At 44.8% G+C, this 18,603-nt stretch overlaps 2 protein-coding genes across 3 annotated transcripts in view; both read right to left on the bottom strand.

Annotated features, from left to right (window-relative positions):
* Positions 1-4,697: 4,697 nt before the first annotated feature.
* Positions 4,698-18,603, bottom strand: part of LOC139572876 (lysophosphatidylcholine acyltransferase 1) — a 280,718-nt gene continuing 266,812 nt past the window's right edge. Inside the window, exon 15 of the transcript XR_011674508.1 lies at positions 4,698-5,247. The gene's annotated coding sequence lies outside the window, so the exon portion shown is untranslated. The remainder of the gene's footprint in view (positions 5,248-18,603) is intronic.
* The window catches only part of LOC139572875 (lysophosphatidylcholine acyltransferase 1-like), a 58,099-nt gene continuing 44,741 nt past the window's right edge, over positions 5,246-18,603 (bottom strand). Inside the window, exons 8-14 of one of the 2 annotated variants that reach the window (XM_071395703.1) lie at positions 17,517-17,571; positions 13,247-13,329; positions 11,788-11,913; positions 8,265-8,418; positions 7,284-7,382; positions 6,795-6,936; positions 5,246-6,521 (exon numbers count right to left, since the gene is read on the bottom strand). In XM_071395703.1, coding sequence (XP_071251804.1) covers positions 6,316-6,521; positions 6,795-6,936; positions 7,284-7,382; positions 8,265-8,418; positions 11,788-11,913; positions 13,247-13,329; positions 17,517-17,571 — 865 coding nt within the window. In that variant the 3' untranslated portion in view covers positions 5,246-6,315. The remainder of the gene's footprint in view (positions 6,522-6,794; positions 6,937-7,283; positions 7,383-8,264; positions 8,419-11,787; positions 11,914-13,246; positions 13,330-17,516; positions 17,572-18,603) is intronic. The other variant, XM_071395704.1, reaches the window with a different exon arrangement.

Raw genomic sequence — 18,603 nt, 5'->3', positions numbered from 1 at the left:
TTTTGCTCACGGCAAGCAGGGAAATTAAAAGAAAAAAATCATTTACGTATTACCAGAAATTCACAAAATGCCCGCATTTTGAATATTCATAAATACATATCATTTGAACTCTTTCACAAGGAGAGGAAGTTGAGAGACGGTGAATGATGTCATATATTGCTTCCATTATTAAAGCCTTATTTGGGTGTGAGGTGGGGGGGTGGGGGTGTGAGGTGTGGGGTGGGGTGTGAGGTGGGGGGGTGGGGTGTGGGGTGTGAGGTGTGAGGTGTGGGGTGTGAGGTGGGGGGTGTGAGGTGTGGGGGTGGGGGGTGTGGGGTGAGGTGTGGGGTGGGGGTGTGAGGTGGGGGGTGTGGTTATGTAAGTGATAGACATGCTATAAGAATATGTTCTAGAAACAACTTGTATTCAGATTCCATGGCTCTTTTAGATGGCAAACCCCGTCTCTATAGAAACAATCACCTGTCCTATAGACCTCTAACATTCAGGTTATTAACAGTGGATAGATAGACAGGCTATGTCCCAGATGGCACCCTATTCCCTATATAGTGCACTACATTAGACCAGGGCCCTATGGACACAGATTCATGTAGCAAAGTTATTACAAATAAGTAAAGAAGTAAACTCGAGACAGGAATGTGAGATGAGATATTTCCCTTTTTCCAAAATTTCCCTCAATTTTTACGTCTATTTAAACAGGTTTACCGTCAGTTTTAAAATAAAAACCAATGTAATCCATCTAACATCTCCTATATTAACTCAGATCTCAGATCATTTCTGGTCTTACGTCAGAGACGGCCGTCTGCGCTGACGATCGACGGCAGCGCGGTCGCGTTGCCACGACGCCATTTGTCGTGAGACAACGTATTAACGAAGGAGAAATACAGTTCACAGCATCTTCCTTGGTCTTCCCATGCAGCATACATTTATACCAGCAAGTCTCGTCTACCTACAGTAAGTATTTACCCTCAAAAAAATGATTGTCAAATTGTCCACAACTGATTGAAAAGAGCTACACATTTCAGAGAAAGTTAGAATTAAAACAGCTTTTAAATAAAATACACGACTCAGTGAGTTAAAACACCTACAATTAAGTGATTATGTTAATTCACGGGGCAAAATTAGGCATTCAAGTGTCAGGAATTTCTTAATCCTTAAAAGAGATATTTAACATTCTTAAAACATTCTTAATTTATCAGATTGACGTGGTGCCATAACAGTATAACAACCACAGGAGAGAAAACATCAAACAACACGAGGTGTCTGTAAGACGTTGATAATACGTGGAGAACATGGAAGAAAACGTCCCGTGATACAAAATGGAATGTCTTAACATTTAAATACTCCTTAAATGAGAGTAATTATCATTTCTGCACAGAATTAAGTGTGAGCGGTGTACCTCCCACCGTAGGAATAAATGGACCCCCCCCCCCCCCCCCACAAGCTATTTGGACCTTTACTAGTTGTTGATAGTGCATTAATCAAGGTGCAGATTTAAAAAGGTGCAGACTCTGTGTAAATACTTGTCCTTCAGCACCAGATGAACTAATGTAATGTGGGCTTCGACATTTTGAACATTGAGATATTAAATAAATGATCGAGAAGAAGCATAGAATCCAAAGGAGAAAGTTAAGGGTCTTTCTCTGTAGAAAGACAGAAGGCTTTGGAATGTGTTTGATGGAGGAGAGGAGAGCGACGTGTTGATACAGGGAAGACAGATGGACATCTGTGGATTAGGTGAAGGAGGGGTTGAGGTCAGGAGGTGAGGGGTGAGGTCAGTTCCCCTTAAGGGAGTAATCAGGGTTTAGTATCTGGTTACCTTATTCCTGTTGGGCCTAAACTGTAAGGAGTGGAGAGAGGGAGTGTCTTAAGGGGGATATAAATATCTGGATGGGATGTTGGTTTGTCTGATCACAGCTGTACAGAACCTCTGGGAAGAATTACACTTGGTTAAAGCTTCTCCGGTGTCTGTGGGTTATTTACTCTGAAACATAACAACCTAACAGTAAACAGTTGACTCCATGATGTGAAAAACATTTAGTCACACATGAAAGATGACAGGGGAGATAGAAGATATAGATAGATAGATAGATATACAGTGCATTCAGAAAGTTTTCAGACCCCTTGACTTTTTCCACATTTTGTTACGTTACAGCCTTATTCTAAAACGGATTAAATAAAATGTTTTCCTCATCAATCTACACACAATACCCCATAATGACATCACAATACCCCACAATGACATCACAATACCCCACAATGACATCATAATACCCCATAATGACATCATAATACCCCATAATGCCGAAGAGAAAACAGGTTTTTAGAAATGTTTGCTAATTTATTAAAAATAAAACCCAGAAAAACCTTATTTACATTAGTATTCAGACCCTTTGCTATGAGACTCAAAATTGAGCTCAGATGCGCGTGTGCGTCCATTGATCATCCTTGAGATGTTTCTAGAACTTGATTGGAGTCCACCTGTAGTAAATTCAATGGATTGGACAATATTTGGAAAGGCACACACCTGTCTATATAAGGTCCCACAGTTGACCGTGCATGTCAGAGCAAAAACCAAGCAATGAGGTCCAAGGAATTGTCCGTAGAGCTCCGAGACAGGATTGTGTCGAGGCACAGATCTGGGGAAGGGTACCAAAATATTTCCATAGCATTGAAGGTTCCCAAGAACACAGTGGCCTCCATCATTCTTAAATGGAAGAAGTTTGGAACCACAAAGACTCTTCCTAGAGCTGGCCGCCCGGCCAAACTGAGCAACCGGGGGAGAAGGACCTTGGTCAGGGAGGTGACCAAGAACCCGATGGTCACTCTGACAGAGCTCCAGAGTTCCTCTGTGGAGATGGAGAACCTTCTAGAAGGACAACCATCACTGCAGCACTCCACCAATCAGGCCTTTATGGTAAAGAGGCCAGACGGAAGCCACTCCTCAGTAAAAGGTACATGACAGCCCGCTTGGAGTTTGCCAAAAGGCCCCAAAAGGACTCACAGACCATGAGAAACAAGATTCTCTGGTCTGATGAAACCAAGATTGAACTCATTGGCCTGAATGACTATTATCACGTCTGGAGGAAACCTGACACCGTCCCTACGGTGAAGCATGGTGGTGGCAGCATCTTGCTGTGGGGATGTTTTTCAGGGGCGGGGACTGGGAGAGTAGTCAGGATTGAGGCAAAGATTAACAGAGCAAAGTACAGAGAGATCCTTGATGAAAACCTGCTCCAGAGCGCTCAGGACCTCAGACTGGGGTGAAGGTTCACCTTCCAACAGGACAACGACCCTAAGCATACAGCCAAGACAACGCAGGAGTGGCTTCGGGACAAGTCTCTGAATGTCCTTGAGTGGACCAGCCAGAGCCTGGACTTGAACCTGATCAAACATCTCTGGAGAGACCTGAAAATAGCTGTGCAGCAACAGTCCTCATCCAACCTGACAGAGCTTGAGAGGGTCTGCAGAGAAGAATGGGAGAAAATCCCCAAATACAGGGGTGCCAAGCTTGTAGCATCATACCCAAAAAGACTTGAGTCTGTTATCACTGTCAAAGGTGCTTCAACAAAATACTGAGTAAAGGGTCTGAATACTTATGTAAATGTGATATTTCAGTTAAATATTTGTATATAAATTTGCAAACATTTCTAAAAACCTGTTTTTGCTTTGTCATTATGGGGTATTGTGATGTCATTATGGGGTATTGTGATGTCATTGTGGGGTATTGTGATGTCATTATGGGGGGTATTGTGTGTAGATTGACGAGGGGGAAAAAAACTATTTAATCAATTTTAGAATGAGGCTGTAACTTAACAAAATGTGGAAAAAGTCAAGGGGTCTGAATACTTTCCGAAGGCTCTGTATATGAGATAAACTAAGGATAAATAGTGGACAGCAGTGATGAGGAAAGTCATATTTAATCTATCTCGCCCCACAGGAAGTAGTCGTAAGTTTAGCCTCATCACAACGTAGGCAGTTTGAAATGGGAGCGTGTTTGGGTTAGAGTGGGCTAACGAAATACTGTATCAACGTGCTCTATTACAATGGAAGGGATGAGGACATGTTGTTGGGTTGTTGGGTTTCTCTGGAGAAACTAAAACTTTTGGCCACCGTCCGCTAAAAACAAAATGCATTGTTGAGGAAATGCACCATAAAATGTACACGTTCAACAAAAATATGTTTTCCCTTAAAGCCTTGTACACCTCTAGTTCTATTGTTTTCCCTTAAAGCCTTATACACCTCTAGTTCTATTGTTTTCCCTTAAAGCCTTATACACCTCTAGTTCTATTGTTTTCCCTTAAAGCCTTATACACCTCTAGTTCTATTGTTTTCCCTTAAAGCCTTATACACCTCTAGTTCTATTGTTTTCCCTTAAAGCCTTATACACCTCTAGTTCTATTGTTTTCCCTTAAAGCCTTATACACCTCTAGTTCTATTGTTTTCCCTTAAAGCCTTATACACCTCTAGTTCTATTGTTTTCCCTTAAAGCCTTGTACACCTCTAGTTCTATTGTTTTCCCTTAAAGCCTTATACACCTCTAGTTCTATTGTTTTCCCTTAAAGCCTTATACACCTCTAGTTCTATTGTTTTCCCTTAAAGCCTTATACACCTCTGGTTCTATTGTTTTCCCTTAAAGCCTTATACACCTCTAGTTCTATTGTTTTCCCTTAAAGCCTTATACATATCTAGTTCTATTGTTTTCCCTTAAAGCCTTATACACCTCTAGTTCTATTGTTTTCCCTTAAAGCCTTATACACCTCTAGTTCTATTGTTTTCCCTTAAAGCCTTATACACCTCTGGTTCTATTGTTTTCCCTTAAAGCCTTATACACCTCTAGTTCTGTTGTTTTCCCCAGAAAGACATGGTCATTATGGTATAAAAACATGTTTCCAGGACTGTGGTCAAGGCCATGTAACATGACGATAAGGACATCTTTCTAGTTGAATGAGTCTCGTTACTGAACCCTGAGATTTAAAAAAACAAAAAACATGACCGGCTCATTTTGAGTTCAACCGGCATCTGGATCTCTGCCATCTTTCTGATATCAGCCATAATCACACCTTAAATCTGACCCCTCTGATATCAGCCATAATCACACCTTAAATCTAACCCCTCTGCTATCAGCCATATCACACCTTAAATCTGACCCCTCTGATATCAGCCATATCACGCTTTAAATCTGACCCATCTGATATCAGCCATATCACACCTTAAATCTGACCCCTCTGATATCAGCCATAATCACACCTTAAATCTGACCCCTCTTACAGGTGTAGGATCTTCATTGAACTTTCCTGCATTTAAAACGTGTAGTGTATTTTAGGTTTAAAATGGCTTTTGAAGTTTGTAATTTCCACTTAGAAATGTAAGACTTTATTTTCTCTTATATTATATATTGATGTATTAACCTGCCCAACAATTACCATTAATTATAATCCATATAATAATTCACATTTCCTGTTGCTGCAGGATAATTTTCCTGCTGTAGCAAACTGGCTCATATTAAGATCCTACATCTGTACATCAGCCATACTGCACCTCAAAAGTTCAATCAAAGCCAAAGTGGCCTCAGACAATGTCACTGGTGCTTCAAGGCTGTTCTATTCAGTCACACTCCCTCCGTACTGCTCACTGACAGTAAAGCACCCATGCAGACTCAAACATGCGTTTTAAAATGGCCGCTTCCATTAGAAAGAAGAAGATTAAACAAAGAAAGAAACACTGAATTCACTCAAAACTAAAACTCCCTTCCCTGGCTGGGGTGTTGTCCCTTCACTGACTGGGGTGTTGTCCCTTCACTGGCTGGGGTGTTGTCCCTTCACTGGCTGGGGTGTTGTCCCTTCACTGGCTGGGGTGTTGTCCCTTCACTGGCTGGGGTGTTGTCCCTTCACTGGCTGGGGTGTTGTCCCTTCACTGGCTAGGGTGTTGTCCCTTCCCTGGCTGGGGTGTTGTCCCTTCTATCAACCACTCCCAAACCTCACCATGGAGGAAACGTAATAAGTGTTGCCCTTCAAGTGTTTCACGCTTCATTTCTCCTCAATCGTCATTAGCCATCTTTTTGCCATTGAAAAGCATGTTTCTTCCTCAGAACAAATACAGAAGAACTCTACTAAAACAACAACGTTAGATCATCAAGATCAAATGAACCGTATAAACATTATGGATACGGTTAATAAGGGTTACATTTCTCATGTGTGTGTGTGTGTGTGTGTGTGTGTGTGTGTGTGACTGACCATACATATAGCCCATCAACAACAACCCCCACCCCCACCACTCTCTCACCAGGAGAGGTGGACTCTGAGGTGGCTAACAGACTCAGTTGTGTTTCTTCACTGAACCGTCCGTCGTTGTGTCGTGGTGGTTGTCTCGCGGGCTGAAGTCAGGGCAGAAGCCATTGGTCTGGGGCTTGGCGTTGGGCGTGGCTTTGGGCTGGTGAGGACAGCCGTTACGGCCTGTATTGTCTGTGGACAGGTAGTCCTCACTGAAGTTTGGGTGCTGCTCTGCAAAGCTCCTGAACTTGTCTGTTACCACCACAGGAGGGCGCCAGACACAAAGGTAAGGTTATTCCAAGCAAGTTAAATACAGTAACCGACCATTAACACACTAGGAAACAAGTACATGTTTACAAAGATAGGCACACTCCTAATATTTTACAAATGAACTAGAGATTACAGATATACAACGTAACTTTGACATATTCTTTGTTCCGTTCCAAAATCATCCCAGGCGTATACTCCAAGAACAGCTGAACAGAAGGCGGCCCCAGTACAAAGCTAAGACATGTCGTTTCTTACCGAAGGTGAGTTTCCCAGCGTCCTCTGTGTCGATAGCGGTGAAGAGACGTGAGACGTCGAGGACAGCCACTCCTAACGCCGTCTTCAGGATGCAGGACAACTCAGCCCCTGTGACGGCGCCGTCCTCCTCCGCCTCAAACATCTGGGATATACGCAAATAATAACTAACACACATTAGATGACCCTGACCCCTCCTTCATATCTCGCTCGCACTGAGCCGGCTGGCGCTCAGACCATCTGTTCATATCTACACACACAGTCTACAACTCACACCGTAGGTCATTATAGTACGTCGTCTCAAATGGAAAAATGGCAGAAATATCAGTGGTGGTAGGCCCTCTGAAATGGTGGTAGGCCCTCTGAAATGGTGGTAGGCCCTCTGAAATGGTCGTAGGCCCTCTGAAATGGTCGTAGGCCCTCTGAAATGGTGGTAGGCCCTCTGAAAGCCACCTTGACAGAGCATGAAACCAGAGCTGGAGCAGAACGTACCTTGAAGGCCAGCTTCATGGTCTCCAGTGTTTTAGCAGGTCTGCATACAACCGATAAGGCGATGACATATTCTCTGATGTCTATCATGTTGTCTGCCTGCTGGAGGAGACGAGAGAAGGACAGAGTGAAGAGTTACCGGTTAGAAGGAATCTGGCAAACCCACATGTCTAAATCTAATGTCTAAATCTAAAGTCTAAATCTAATGTCTAAATCACATCTTATATTTAAATCTATAGTCTAAATCTCATGTCTAAATCTAATGTCTAAATCTAATGTCTAAATCACATCTTATATTTAAATCTAAAGTCTAAATCTAATGTCTAAATCTAATGTCTAAATCTAAAGTCTAAATCACATCTTATATTTAAATCTAAAGTCTAAATCTAATATCTAAATCTAATGTCTAAATCTAAAGTCTAAATCACATCTTATATTTAAATCTAAAGTCTAAATCTAATATCTAAATCTAATGTCTAAATCTAATGTCTAAAGTCTAATGTCTAAATCTAATATCTAAATCTAATGTCTAAAGTCTAATGTCTAAATCTAATGTCTAAAGTCTAATGTCTGAATCTAATGTCTAAATCTAATGCCTAAATCTAATGTCTAAATCTAATTTCTAAATCTAATGTCTAAAGTCTAAATCTAATGTCTAAATCTTATATCTAAATCTAATGTCTAAATCTAATATCTTACATTTAAATTTAATATCTAAATCTAATGTCTAAATCGAATATCGTACATTTAAATCTAATATCTAAATATAATGTCTAAATCTAATGTCTAAATCTAGTATATAATATCTAAATCTATGTCTAATATCGAAATCTAATATCGAAATCTGTATTTCAATATTAAAATACACAATATAGGGAAAACATATATTTCTGTTTTCTGAGTTTTAGGAAGTTGAGATACTTGTAACTTCGGCCTTCAAATCTCCTAATGGGGTGATATTATATTCAGTGTGTGTTTCCTTACCTCGTTGAAGAGGGAGAAGATGTCTCTGAGCATGTCTGACACAGGGACATCAAGGTAGTGGGCAAAGTCTTCCAGACCCAGCTTCTCTCCCTCCATCTTCCTGGCTCTGTTACCAAACTCCTGCAGTACCTTCTCTAAGTTCTGCGGCTTCAACCTGACCAGGTAACATCGACACATTAATACAGAGTCTCTACGTTCTGGGGTTCAACCTGACCAGGTAACATTAATACAGAGTCTCTACATTCTGGGGTTCAACCTGACCAGGTAACATTAATACAGAGTCTCTACATTCTGGGGTTCAACCTGACCAGGTAACATTAATACAGAGTCTCTACATTCTGGGGTTCAACCTGACCAGGTAACATCTACACATTAATACAGAGTCTCTACATTCTGTGGTTCAACCTGACCAGGTAACATTAATAAAGAGTCTCTACATTCTGGAGGTTCAACCTGACCAGGTAACATTAATACAGAGTCTCTACATTCTGGGGTTCAACCTGACCAGGTAACATTAATACAGAGTCTCTACATTCTGGGGTTCAACCTGACCAGGTAACATTAATACAGAGTCTCTACATTCTGGGGTTCAACCTGACCAGGTAACATTAATACAGAGTCTCTACATTCTGGGGTTCAACCTGACCAGGTAACATTAATACAGAGTCTCTACATTCTGGGGTTCAACCTGACCAGGTAACATTAATACAGAGTCTCTACATTCTGGGGTTCAACCTGACCAGGTAACATTAATACAGAGTCTCTACATTCTGGGGTTCAACCTGACCAGGTAACATTAATACAGAGTCTCTACATTCTGGGGTTCAACCTGACCAGGTAACATTAATACAGAGTCTCTACATTCTGGGGTTCAACCTGACCAGGTAACATTAATACAGAGTCTCTACATTCTGGGGTTCAACCTGACCAGGTAACATTAATACAGAATCTCTACATTCTGGGGTTCAACCTGACCAGGTAACATTAATACAGAGTCTCTACATTCTTGGGGTTCAACCTGACCAGGTAACATTAATACAGAGTCTCTACGTTCTGGGGTTCAACCTGACCAGGTAACATTAATACAGAGTCTCTACATTCTGGGGTTCCACCTGACCAGGTAACATTAATACAGAATCTCTACATTCTGGGGTTCAACCTGACCAGGTAACATTAATACAGAGTCTCTACATTCTGGGGTTCAACCTGACCAGGTAACATTAATACAGAGTCTCTACATTCTGGGGTTCAACCTGACCAGGTAACATTAATACAGAGTCTCTACATTCTGGGGTTCAACCTGACCAGGTAACATTAATACAGAGTCTCTACATTCTGGGGTTCAACCTGACCAGGTAACATTAATAAAGAGTCTCTACATTCTGGAGGTTCAACCTGACCAGGTAACATTAATACAGAGTCTCTACATTCTGGGGTTCAACCTGACCAGGTAACATTAATAAAGAGTCTCTACATTCTGGAGGTTCAACCTGACCAGGTAACATTAATACAGAGTCTCTACATTCTGGGGTTCCACCTGACCAGGTAACATTAATACAGAGTCTCTACATTCTGGGGTTCAACCTGACCAGGTAACATTAATACAGAGTCTCTACATTCTTGGGGTTCAACCTGACCAGGTAACATTAATACAGAGTCTCTACATTCTGGGGTTACACCTGACCAGGTAACATTAATACAGAGTCTCTACATTCTGGGGTTCAACCTGACCAGGTAACATTAATACAGAGTCTCTACATTCTGGGGTTCAACCTGACCAGGTAACATTAATACAGAGTCTCTACATTCTGGGGTTCAACCTGACCAGGTAACATTAATACAGAGTCTCTACATTCTTGGGGTTCAACCTGACCAGGTAACATTAATACAGAGTCTCTACATTCTGGGGTTCAACCTGACCAGGTAACATTAATACAGAGTCTCTACATTCTTGGGGTTCAACCTGACCAGGTAACATTAATACAGAGTCTCTACATTCTGGGGTTCAACCTGACCAGGTAACATTAATACAGAGTCTCTACATTCTGGGGTTCAACCTGACCAGGTAACATCTACACATTAATACAGAGCCTGCTGCATATTTAAGACAAACCAATTCAAGCTAAACCAGCTTCAACCGGCGCAATTACCACAAACACAATCAACCACAAACACTGCATATTCACACCATCATGTAAGCACAAAATAAACCTGCAACACAACACACTGACACAAGACAAAAAAACACACAACTCCTACCCAGTTCAAATAGACAACACAACATGCACATTGACACCAACACATTGAGGATTTATACACATCCTAGGATGAATATGTTGTATTATAGAACCATCACTATGACAGTGAGTTAGTAGGATGAATATGTTGTATTATAGAACCATCACTATGACAGTGAGTTAGTAGGATGAATATGTTGTATTATAGAACCATCACTATGACAGTGAGTTAGTAGGATGAATATATTGTATTATAGAACCATCACTATGACAGTGAGTTAGTAGGATGAATATGTTGTAATATAGAACCATCACTATGACAGTGAGTTAGTAGGATGAATATATTGTATTATAGAACCATCACTATGACAGTGAGTTAGTAGGATGAATATATTGTATTATAGAACCATCACTATGACAGTGAGTTAGTAGGATGAATATGTTGTATTATAGAACCATCACTATGACAGTGAGTTAGTAGGATGAATATATTGTATTATAGAACCATCACTATGACAGTGAGTTAGTAGGATGAATATGTTGTATTATAGAACCATCACTATGACAGTGAGTTAGTAGGATGAATATATTGTATTATAGAACCATCACTATGACAGTGAGTTAGTAGGATGAATATGTTGTATTGTACTTTAGAACCATCACTATGACAGTGAGTTAGTAGGATGAATATGTTGTATTATAGAACCATCACTATGACAGTGAGTTAGTAGGATGAATATATTGTACTTTAGAACCATCACTATGACAGTGAGTTGGGTTAGTAGTATCTCTAGTCTGGTTTTCAGACTCCTTACTTAGCCAGATAGCTAGTCATCTGAAGTCGTTACAAAGCTCACGGCCCTGGGTCTGAACTAGAGGCCAAGAAGATCAGGGGTCCCGTAGCCACGGCCTGTTCTCCCCTTCTGAATCACCCAGGAGCATCATGGGAAAAACTGTCAGCCCGGCCAATAGTTTCTACCATCAGACCATCAGACTGCTGATTGTTATGTCATTTTCTAGTGTTACATTTGTTAAACTTTAGTTTATTTAGTCAATATTTTCTTAACTCTATTTCTTGAACTGCATTGTAAGTCAGCATTTCACGGTAAGTTCTACACCTGTTGTATTCGGAGCATGTGAAAATTTGATTTGATTTGATTTGAATAGCCACCACTAGTCACCCCCCCTCCTACTCCCCCTATGGTCACCCCCCCCCCCCCCCCCACACCACCCCTGATTCTCCCCTCCTGATGCCCGATTTGAAGCCTGAATTGACCTCAACTCACCCCAGTCTCCGGACCAGCTTGGCGAACTCCAGCAGGCAGGTGTCAACAGGGAGTCTGAGTTGACCCTCAGCCATGGCCAGCTGACAGTCTTCAAACGAGTAGTCAGTAATGGGGATGTCCAGCGCCCTGTAGAGGAAGGATAGAGAATTAAACAGAGTTAACTAGGATACAGTCTGATATACAGTCTGATATACAGTCTGATGTACAGTCTGATGTACAGTCTGATATACAGTCTGATGTACAGCCTGATGTACAGTCTGATATACAGTCTGATATACAGCCTGATATACAGTCTGATCTACAGTCTGATCTACAGTCTGATATACAGTCTGATATACAGTCTGATCTACAGTCTGATATACAGTCTGATCTACAGTCTGATCTACAGTCTGATATACAGCCTGATATACAGTCTGATATACAGTCTGATCTACAGTCTGATATACAGTCTGATCTACAGTCTGATCTACAGTCTGATATACAGCCTGATATACAGTCTGATATACAGTCTGATATACAGTCTGATACACAGTCTGATATACAGCCTGATATACAGTCTGATATACAGTCTGATGTCTGATATACAGTCTGATATACAGTCTGATATACAGTCTGATATACAGTCTGATGTACAGTCTGATATACAGTCTGCTATACAGTCTGATCTACAGTCTGATCTACAGTCTGATCTACAGTCTGATCTACAGTCTGATATACAGTCTGATATACAGCCTGATATACAGTCTGATATACAGTCTGATATACAGTCTGATATACAGCCTGATATACAGTCTGATATACAGTCTGATGTCTGATATACAGTCTGATATACAGTCTGATATACAGTCTGATCTACAGTCTGATCTACAGTCTGATCTACAGTCTGATCTACAGCCTGATATACAGTCTGATATACAGTCTGATATACAGTCTGATATACAGCCTGATATACAGTCTGATATACAGTCTGATATACAGTCTGATATACAGTCTGATGTCTGATATACGGTCTGATATACAGTCTGATATACAGTCTGATATACAGTCTGATATACAGCCTGATATACAGTCTGATATACAGTCTGATATACAGTCTGATATACAGTCTGATAGTGAGGAGAGAGTTAACCAGTAGTCTGTGATGGGGCCATCTAGAGACGTGAGGAACAGTAGACAGTCAGACTAGAGCATGAGGAGAGAGTTAACCAGTAGTCTGTGATGGGGCCATATAGAGACGTGAGGAACAGTAGGCAGACTAGAGCATGAGGAGAGAGTTAACCAGTCACTTGCTGGCCCCGTGAAGGCCTATGGGAGGCCACGTGTGTGTGTGTGTGTGTGTGTGTGTGTGTGTGTGTGTGTGTGTGTGTGTGTGTGTGTGTGTGTGTGTGTGTGTGTGTGTGTGTGTGTGTGTGTGTGTGTGTGTGTGTGTGTGTGTGTGTGTGTGCGTCTCATGACTCACTTGGCCATCAGGCGCCTGACGTTGTGAGCAAACAGAGCAGGGTTATTCCTCTCCTCTTCTGATGGAGTGTAGACAGGAAGGAACTGAGGAGAGAAGAAGACAGAGAACCAGGGACGTCACTCCTTTTGGGAAGTCAAGTGGGAAACGGGTAAAGCAATAACAACTGAGATGATATGGGCTTAACTCGAAAAGGGAAGAGAGAGAGAGATAACACTCTTCTAGACATACTATAATTACAGTCTATTGGTACAGCCAAGTGAAGCCTGTCTGTCGGAACAACAGGTGCTCTGCTGTCAGTCTCAACGTCTTTTCAGAAAGGCCAAGGTAACATGGGCTGAGGTCCTCTAACTGGGCTGAGAGAACAGGGACAGAGCAGTGGAACTAGGGACAAGGGACAGAGCAGTGGAACGAGGAGCAAGGGACAGAGCAGTGGAACTAGGAGCAAGGGACAGAGCAGTGGAACTAGGAGCAAGGGACAGAGCAGTGGAACTAGGGACAAGGGACAGAGCAGTGGAACTAGGAGCAAGGGACAGAGCAGTGGAATTAGGGGCAAGGGACAGAGCAGTGGAACGAGGAGCAAGGGACAGAGTAGTGGAACTAGGGACAAGGGACAGAGCAGTGGAACTAGGGACAAGGGACAGAGCAGTGGAACTAGGGACAAGGGACAGAGCAGTGGAACTAGGGGCAAGGGACAGAGTGGTGGAACTAGGAGCAAGGGACAGAGCAGTGGAACTAGGAGCAAGGGACAGAGCAGTGGAACTAGGAGCAAGGGACAGAGCAGTGGAACTAGGAGCAAGGGACAGAGTAGTGGAACTAGGAGCAAGGGACAGAGCAGTGGAACTAGGAGCAAGGGACAGAGCAGTGGAACTAGGAGCAAGGGACAGAGCAGTGGAACTAGGAGCAAGGGACAGAGTAGTGGAACTAGGAGCAAGGGACAGAGCAGTGGAACTAGGAGCAAGGGACAGAGCAGTGGAACTAGGAGCAAGGGACAGAGCAGTGGAACTAGGGACAAGGGACAGAGCAGTGGAACTAGGGGCAAGGGACAGAGCAGTGGAACTAGGAGCAAGAGACAGAGCAGTGGAACTAGGAGCAAGGGACAGAGCAGTGGAACTAGGGACAAGGGACAGAGTAGTGGAACTAGGGACAAGGGACAGAGCAGTGGAACTAGGAGCAAGGGACAGAGCGCTGGAACTAGGACAAGGGACAGAGCAGTGGAACTAGGGGCAAGGGACAGAGCAGTGGAACTAGGGACAAGGGACAGAGCAGTGGAACTAGGAGCAAGGGACAGAGTAGTGGAACTAGGGACAAGGGACAGAGTAGTGGAACTAGGGACAAGGGACAGAGTAGTGGAACTAGGAGCAAGGGACAGAGCAGTGGAACTAGGACAAGGGACAGAGCAGTGGAACTAGGGACAAGGGACAGAGCAGTGAAACTAGGGACAAGGGACAGAGCAGTGGAACTAGGAGCAAGGGACAGAGTAGTGGAACTAGGGACAAGGGACAGAGTAGTGGAACTAGGGACAAGGGACAGAGTAGTGGAACTAGGAGCAAGGGACAGAGCAGTGGAACTAGGACAAGGGACAGAGCAGTGGAACTAGGGACAAGGGACAGAGCAGTGGAACTAGGGACAAGGGACAGAGCAGTGGAACTAGGAGCAAGGGACAGAGTAGTGGAACTAGGGACAAGGGACAGAGCAGTGGAACTAGGAGCAAGGGACAGAGCAGTGGAACTAGGAGCAAGGGACAGAGCAGTGGAACTAGGGACAAGGGACAGAGCAGTGGAACTAGGAGCAAGGGACAGAGTAGTGGAACTAGGGACAAGGGACAGAGTAGTGGAACTAAGGACAAGGGACAGAGTAGTGGAACTAGGAGCAAGGGACAGAGCAGTGGAACTAGGACAAGGGACAGAGCAGTGGAACTAGGGACAAGGGACAGAGCAGTGGAACTAGGGACAAGGGACAGAGCAGTGGAACTAGGGACAAGGGACAGAGCAGTGGAACTAGGAGCAAGGGACAGAGTAGTGGAACTAGGGACAAGGGACAGAGCAGTGGAACTAGGAGCAAGGGACAGAGCAGTGGAACTAGGAGCAAGGGACAGAGCAGTGGAACTAGGGACAAGGGACAGAGCAGTGGAACTAGGACAAGGGACAGAGCAGTGGAACTAGGGACAAGGGACAGAGCAGTGGAACTAGGAGCAAGGGACAGAGTAGTGGAACTAGGGACAAGGGACAGAGCAGTGGAACTAGGACAAGGGACAGAGCAGTGGAACTAGGGACAAGGGACAGAGCAGTGGAACTAGGGACAAGGGACAGAGCAGTGGAACTAGGAGCAAGGGACAGAGCAGTGGAACTAGGGGCAAGGGACAGAGCAGTGGAACTAGGGACAAGGGACAGAGCAGTGGAACTAGGGACAAGGGACAGAGCAGTGGAACTAGGAGCAAGGGACAGAGCAGTGGAACTAGGAGCAAGGGACAGAGCAGTGGAACTAGGGACAAGGGACAGAGCAGTGGAACTAGGAGCAAGGGACAGAGCAGTGGAACTAGGGACAAGGGACAGAGCAGTGGAACTAGGGGCAAGGGACAGAGCAGTGGAACTAGGGACAAGGGACAGAGCAGTGGAACTAGGGGCAAGGGACAGAGCAGTGGAACTAGGGACAAGGGACAGAGCAGTGGAACTAGGAGCAAGGGACAGAGCAGTGGAACTAGGGACAAGGGACAGAGCAGTGGAACTAGGAGCAAGGGACAGAGCAGTGGAACTAGGAGCAAGGGACAGAGCAGTGGAACTAGGGACAAGGGACAGAGCAGTGGAACTAGGAGCAAGGGACAGAGCAGTGGAACTAGGAGCAAGGGACAGAGCAGTGGAACTAGGGACAAGGGACAGAGCAGTGGAACTAGGAGCAAGGGACAGAGCAGTGGAACTAGGAGCAAGGGACAGAGCAGTGGAACTAGGAGCAAGGGACAGAGCAGTGGAACTAGGAGCAAGGGACAGAGTAGTGGAACTAGGAGCAAGGGACAGAGCAGTGGAACTAGGGACAAGGGACAGAGCAGTGGAACTAGGGGCAAGGGACAGAGCGGTGGAACTAGGAGCAAGGGACAGAGCAGTGGAACTAGGGACAAGGGACAGAGCAGTGGAACTAGGAGCAAGGGACAGAGCGGTGGAACTAGGAGCAAGGGACAGAGCAGTGGAACTAGGGACAAGGGACAGAGTAGTGGAACTAGGGACAAGGGACAGAGCAGTGGAACTAGGAGCAAGGGACAGAGCGGTGGAACTAGGAGCAAGGGACAGAGCAGTGGAACTAGGGACAAGGGACAGAGTAGTGGAACTAGGGACAAGGGACAGAGCAGTGGAACTAGGGGCAGGGTATACAGGGTATACAGGTACAGGACCTGCCCGGGTCCCAGACTGGGTACAGGGTATACGGGTACAGGACCTGCCCGGGTCCCGGACTGGGTACAGGGTATACGGGTACAGGACCTGCCCGGGTCCCGGACTGGGTACAGGGTATACGGGTACAGGACCTGCCCGGGTCCCGGACTGGGTACAGGGTATACGGGTACAGGACCTGCCCGGGTCCCGGACTGGGTACAGGGTAATACGGGTACAGGACCCGCCCGGGTCCCGGACTGGGTACAGGGTATACGGGTACTGGACCTGCCCGGGTCCCGGACTGGGTACAGGGTATACGGGTACTGGACCTGCCCGTGTCCCGGACTGGGTACAGGGTATACGGGTACAGGACCTGCCCGGGTCCCGGACTGGGTACAGGGTAATACAGGTACAGGACCCGCCCGGGTCCCGGACTGGGTACAGGGTATACGGGTACTGGACCTGCCCGGGTCCCGGACTGGGTACAGGGTATACGGGTACAGGGCCCGCCCGGGTCCCGGACTGGGTACAGGGTATACGGGTACTGGACCTGCCCGGGTCCCGGACTGGGTACAGGGTATACGGGTACAGGACCCGCCCGGGTCCCGGACTGGGTACAGGGTATACGGGTACAGGACCCGCCCGGGTCCCGGACTGGGTACAGGGTATACGGGTACAGGACCCGCCCGGGTCCCGGACTGGGTACAGGGTAATACGGGTACAGGACCTGCCCGGGTCCCGGACTGGGTACAGGGTAATACGGGTACAGGACCCGCCCGGGTCCAGGACTGGGTACAGGGTATACGGGTACAGATGGATCCATGATGACCTGTGTTTTTTTTAAATCTCTCTGATCAAAACAAGTATTCCTGATATGTGGTAGATGTATGCAACAGGCCTGCACTCACCTCAATGATGAACTCATTGTGCAGCTGGCACAGCGTGAGCCACAGGATCTTAAACCTGCAACAACAAAAACAATGACATTGTCACATTAAGACATTTGGTTTTACAGTGCGGGACATTGACGTCATCAAGTCATAGCGAATCCCAAAACAGTCCGATCACACGGAGAAGTGCACCATTCATTAAAATAAAGGGTACATTTCCTGAAGAAAATGTGTGTGCTTGATTTAACCGTCTAAAAGCAGGTTATATGGCAGTGGACAGAGACGTGGGGCGGCAGGAAGCCTTGTGGTTAGAGCGTTGGACTAGTAACCGGAAGGTTGCTAGATTGAATCCCCGAGCTGACAAGGTATAAATCTGTCGTTGTGCCCCTGAACAAGGCAGTTAACCCACTGTTCCTAGGCTGTCATTGTAAATAAGAATTTGTTCTTAACTGACTTGCCTAGTTAAATAAAGGTTAAATAAAGGTTACATAAATAAATAAAGTGATAATTCTAGCAGCCAGAATAATAGTCCCACAGGAGGAAGTGATGTGAAGGTTCTGAAGCAGGGTTCTGGAATAGAACGATCAACAGCTCTGTTTCCTGTTTCCTGTTTCCTGTTCTGGGATGGATGTGACCTGCTAACAGCACAGAGACAGTATTGTCTCTACTGTAGTGGTAGACTGACTGTGACCTGTTAACAGGACAGACAGTATTGTCTCTACTGTAGTGGCAGACTGACTGTTACCTGTTAACAGCACAGAGACAGTATTGTCTCTACTGTAGTGGCAGACTGACTGTTACCTGCTAACAGCACAGAGACAGTATTGTCTCTACTGTAGTGGCAGACTGACTGTGACCTGTTAACAGGACAGACAGTATTGTCTCTACTGTAGTGGCAGACTGACTGTGACCTGTTAACAGGACAGACAGTATTGTCTCTACTGTAGTGGCAGACTGACTGTGACCTTCTGCTAACAGGACAGACAGTATTGTCTCTACTGTAGTGGCAGACTGACTGTGACCTGCTAACAGGACAGACAGTATTGTCTCTACTGTAGTGGCAGACTGACTGTGACCTGTTAACAGGACAGAGACAGTATTGTCT

Source organism: Salvelinus alpinus, chromosome 4 (genome assembly GCF_045679555.1).
Source record: "Salvelinus alpinus chromosome 4, SLU_Salpinus.1, whole genome shotgun sequence".
Lineage (NCBI taxonomy): Eukaryota > Metazoa > Chordata > Actinopteri > Salmoniformes > Salmonidae > Salvelinus > Salvelinus alpinus.
Note: the sequence above shows the minus strand (reverse complement) of the source record. Positions and strands in the feature narration are given on the sequence as shown.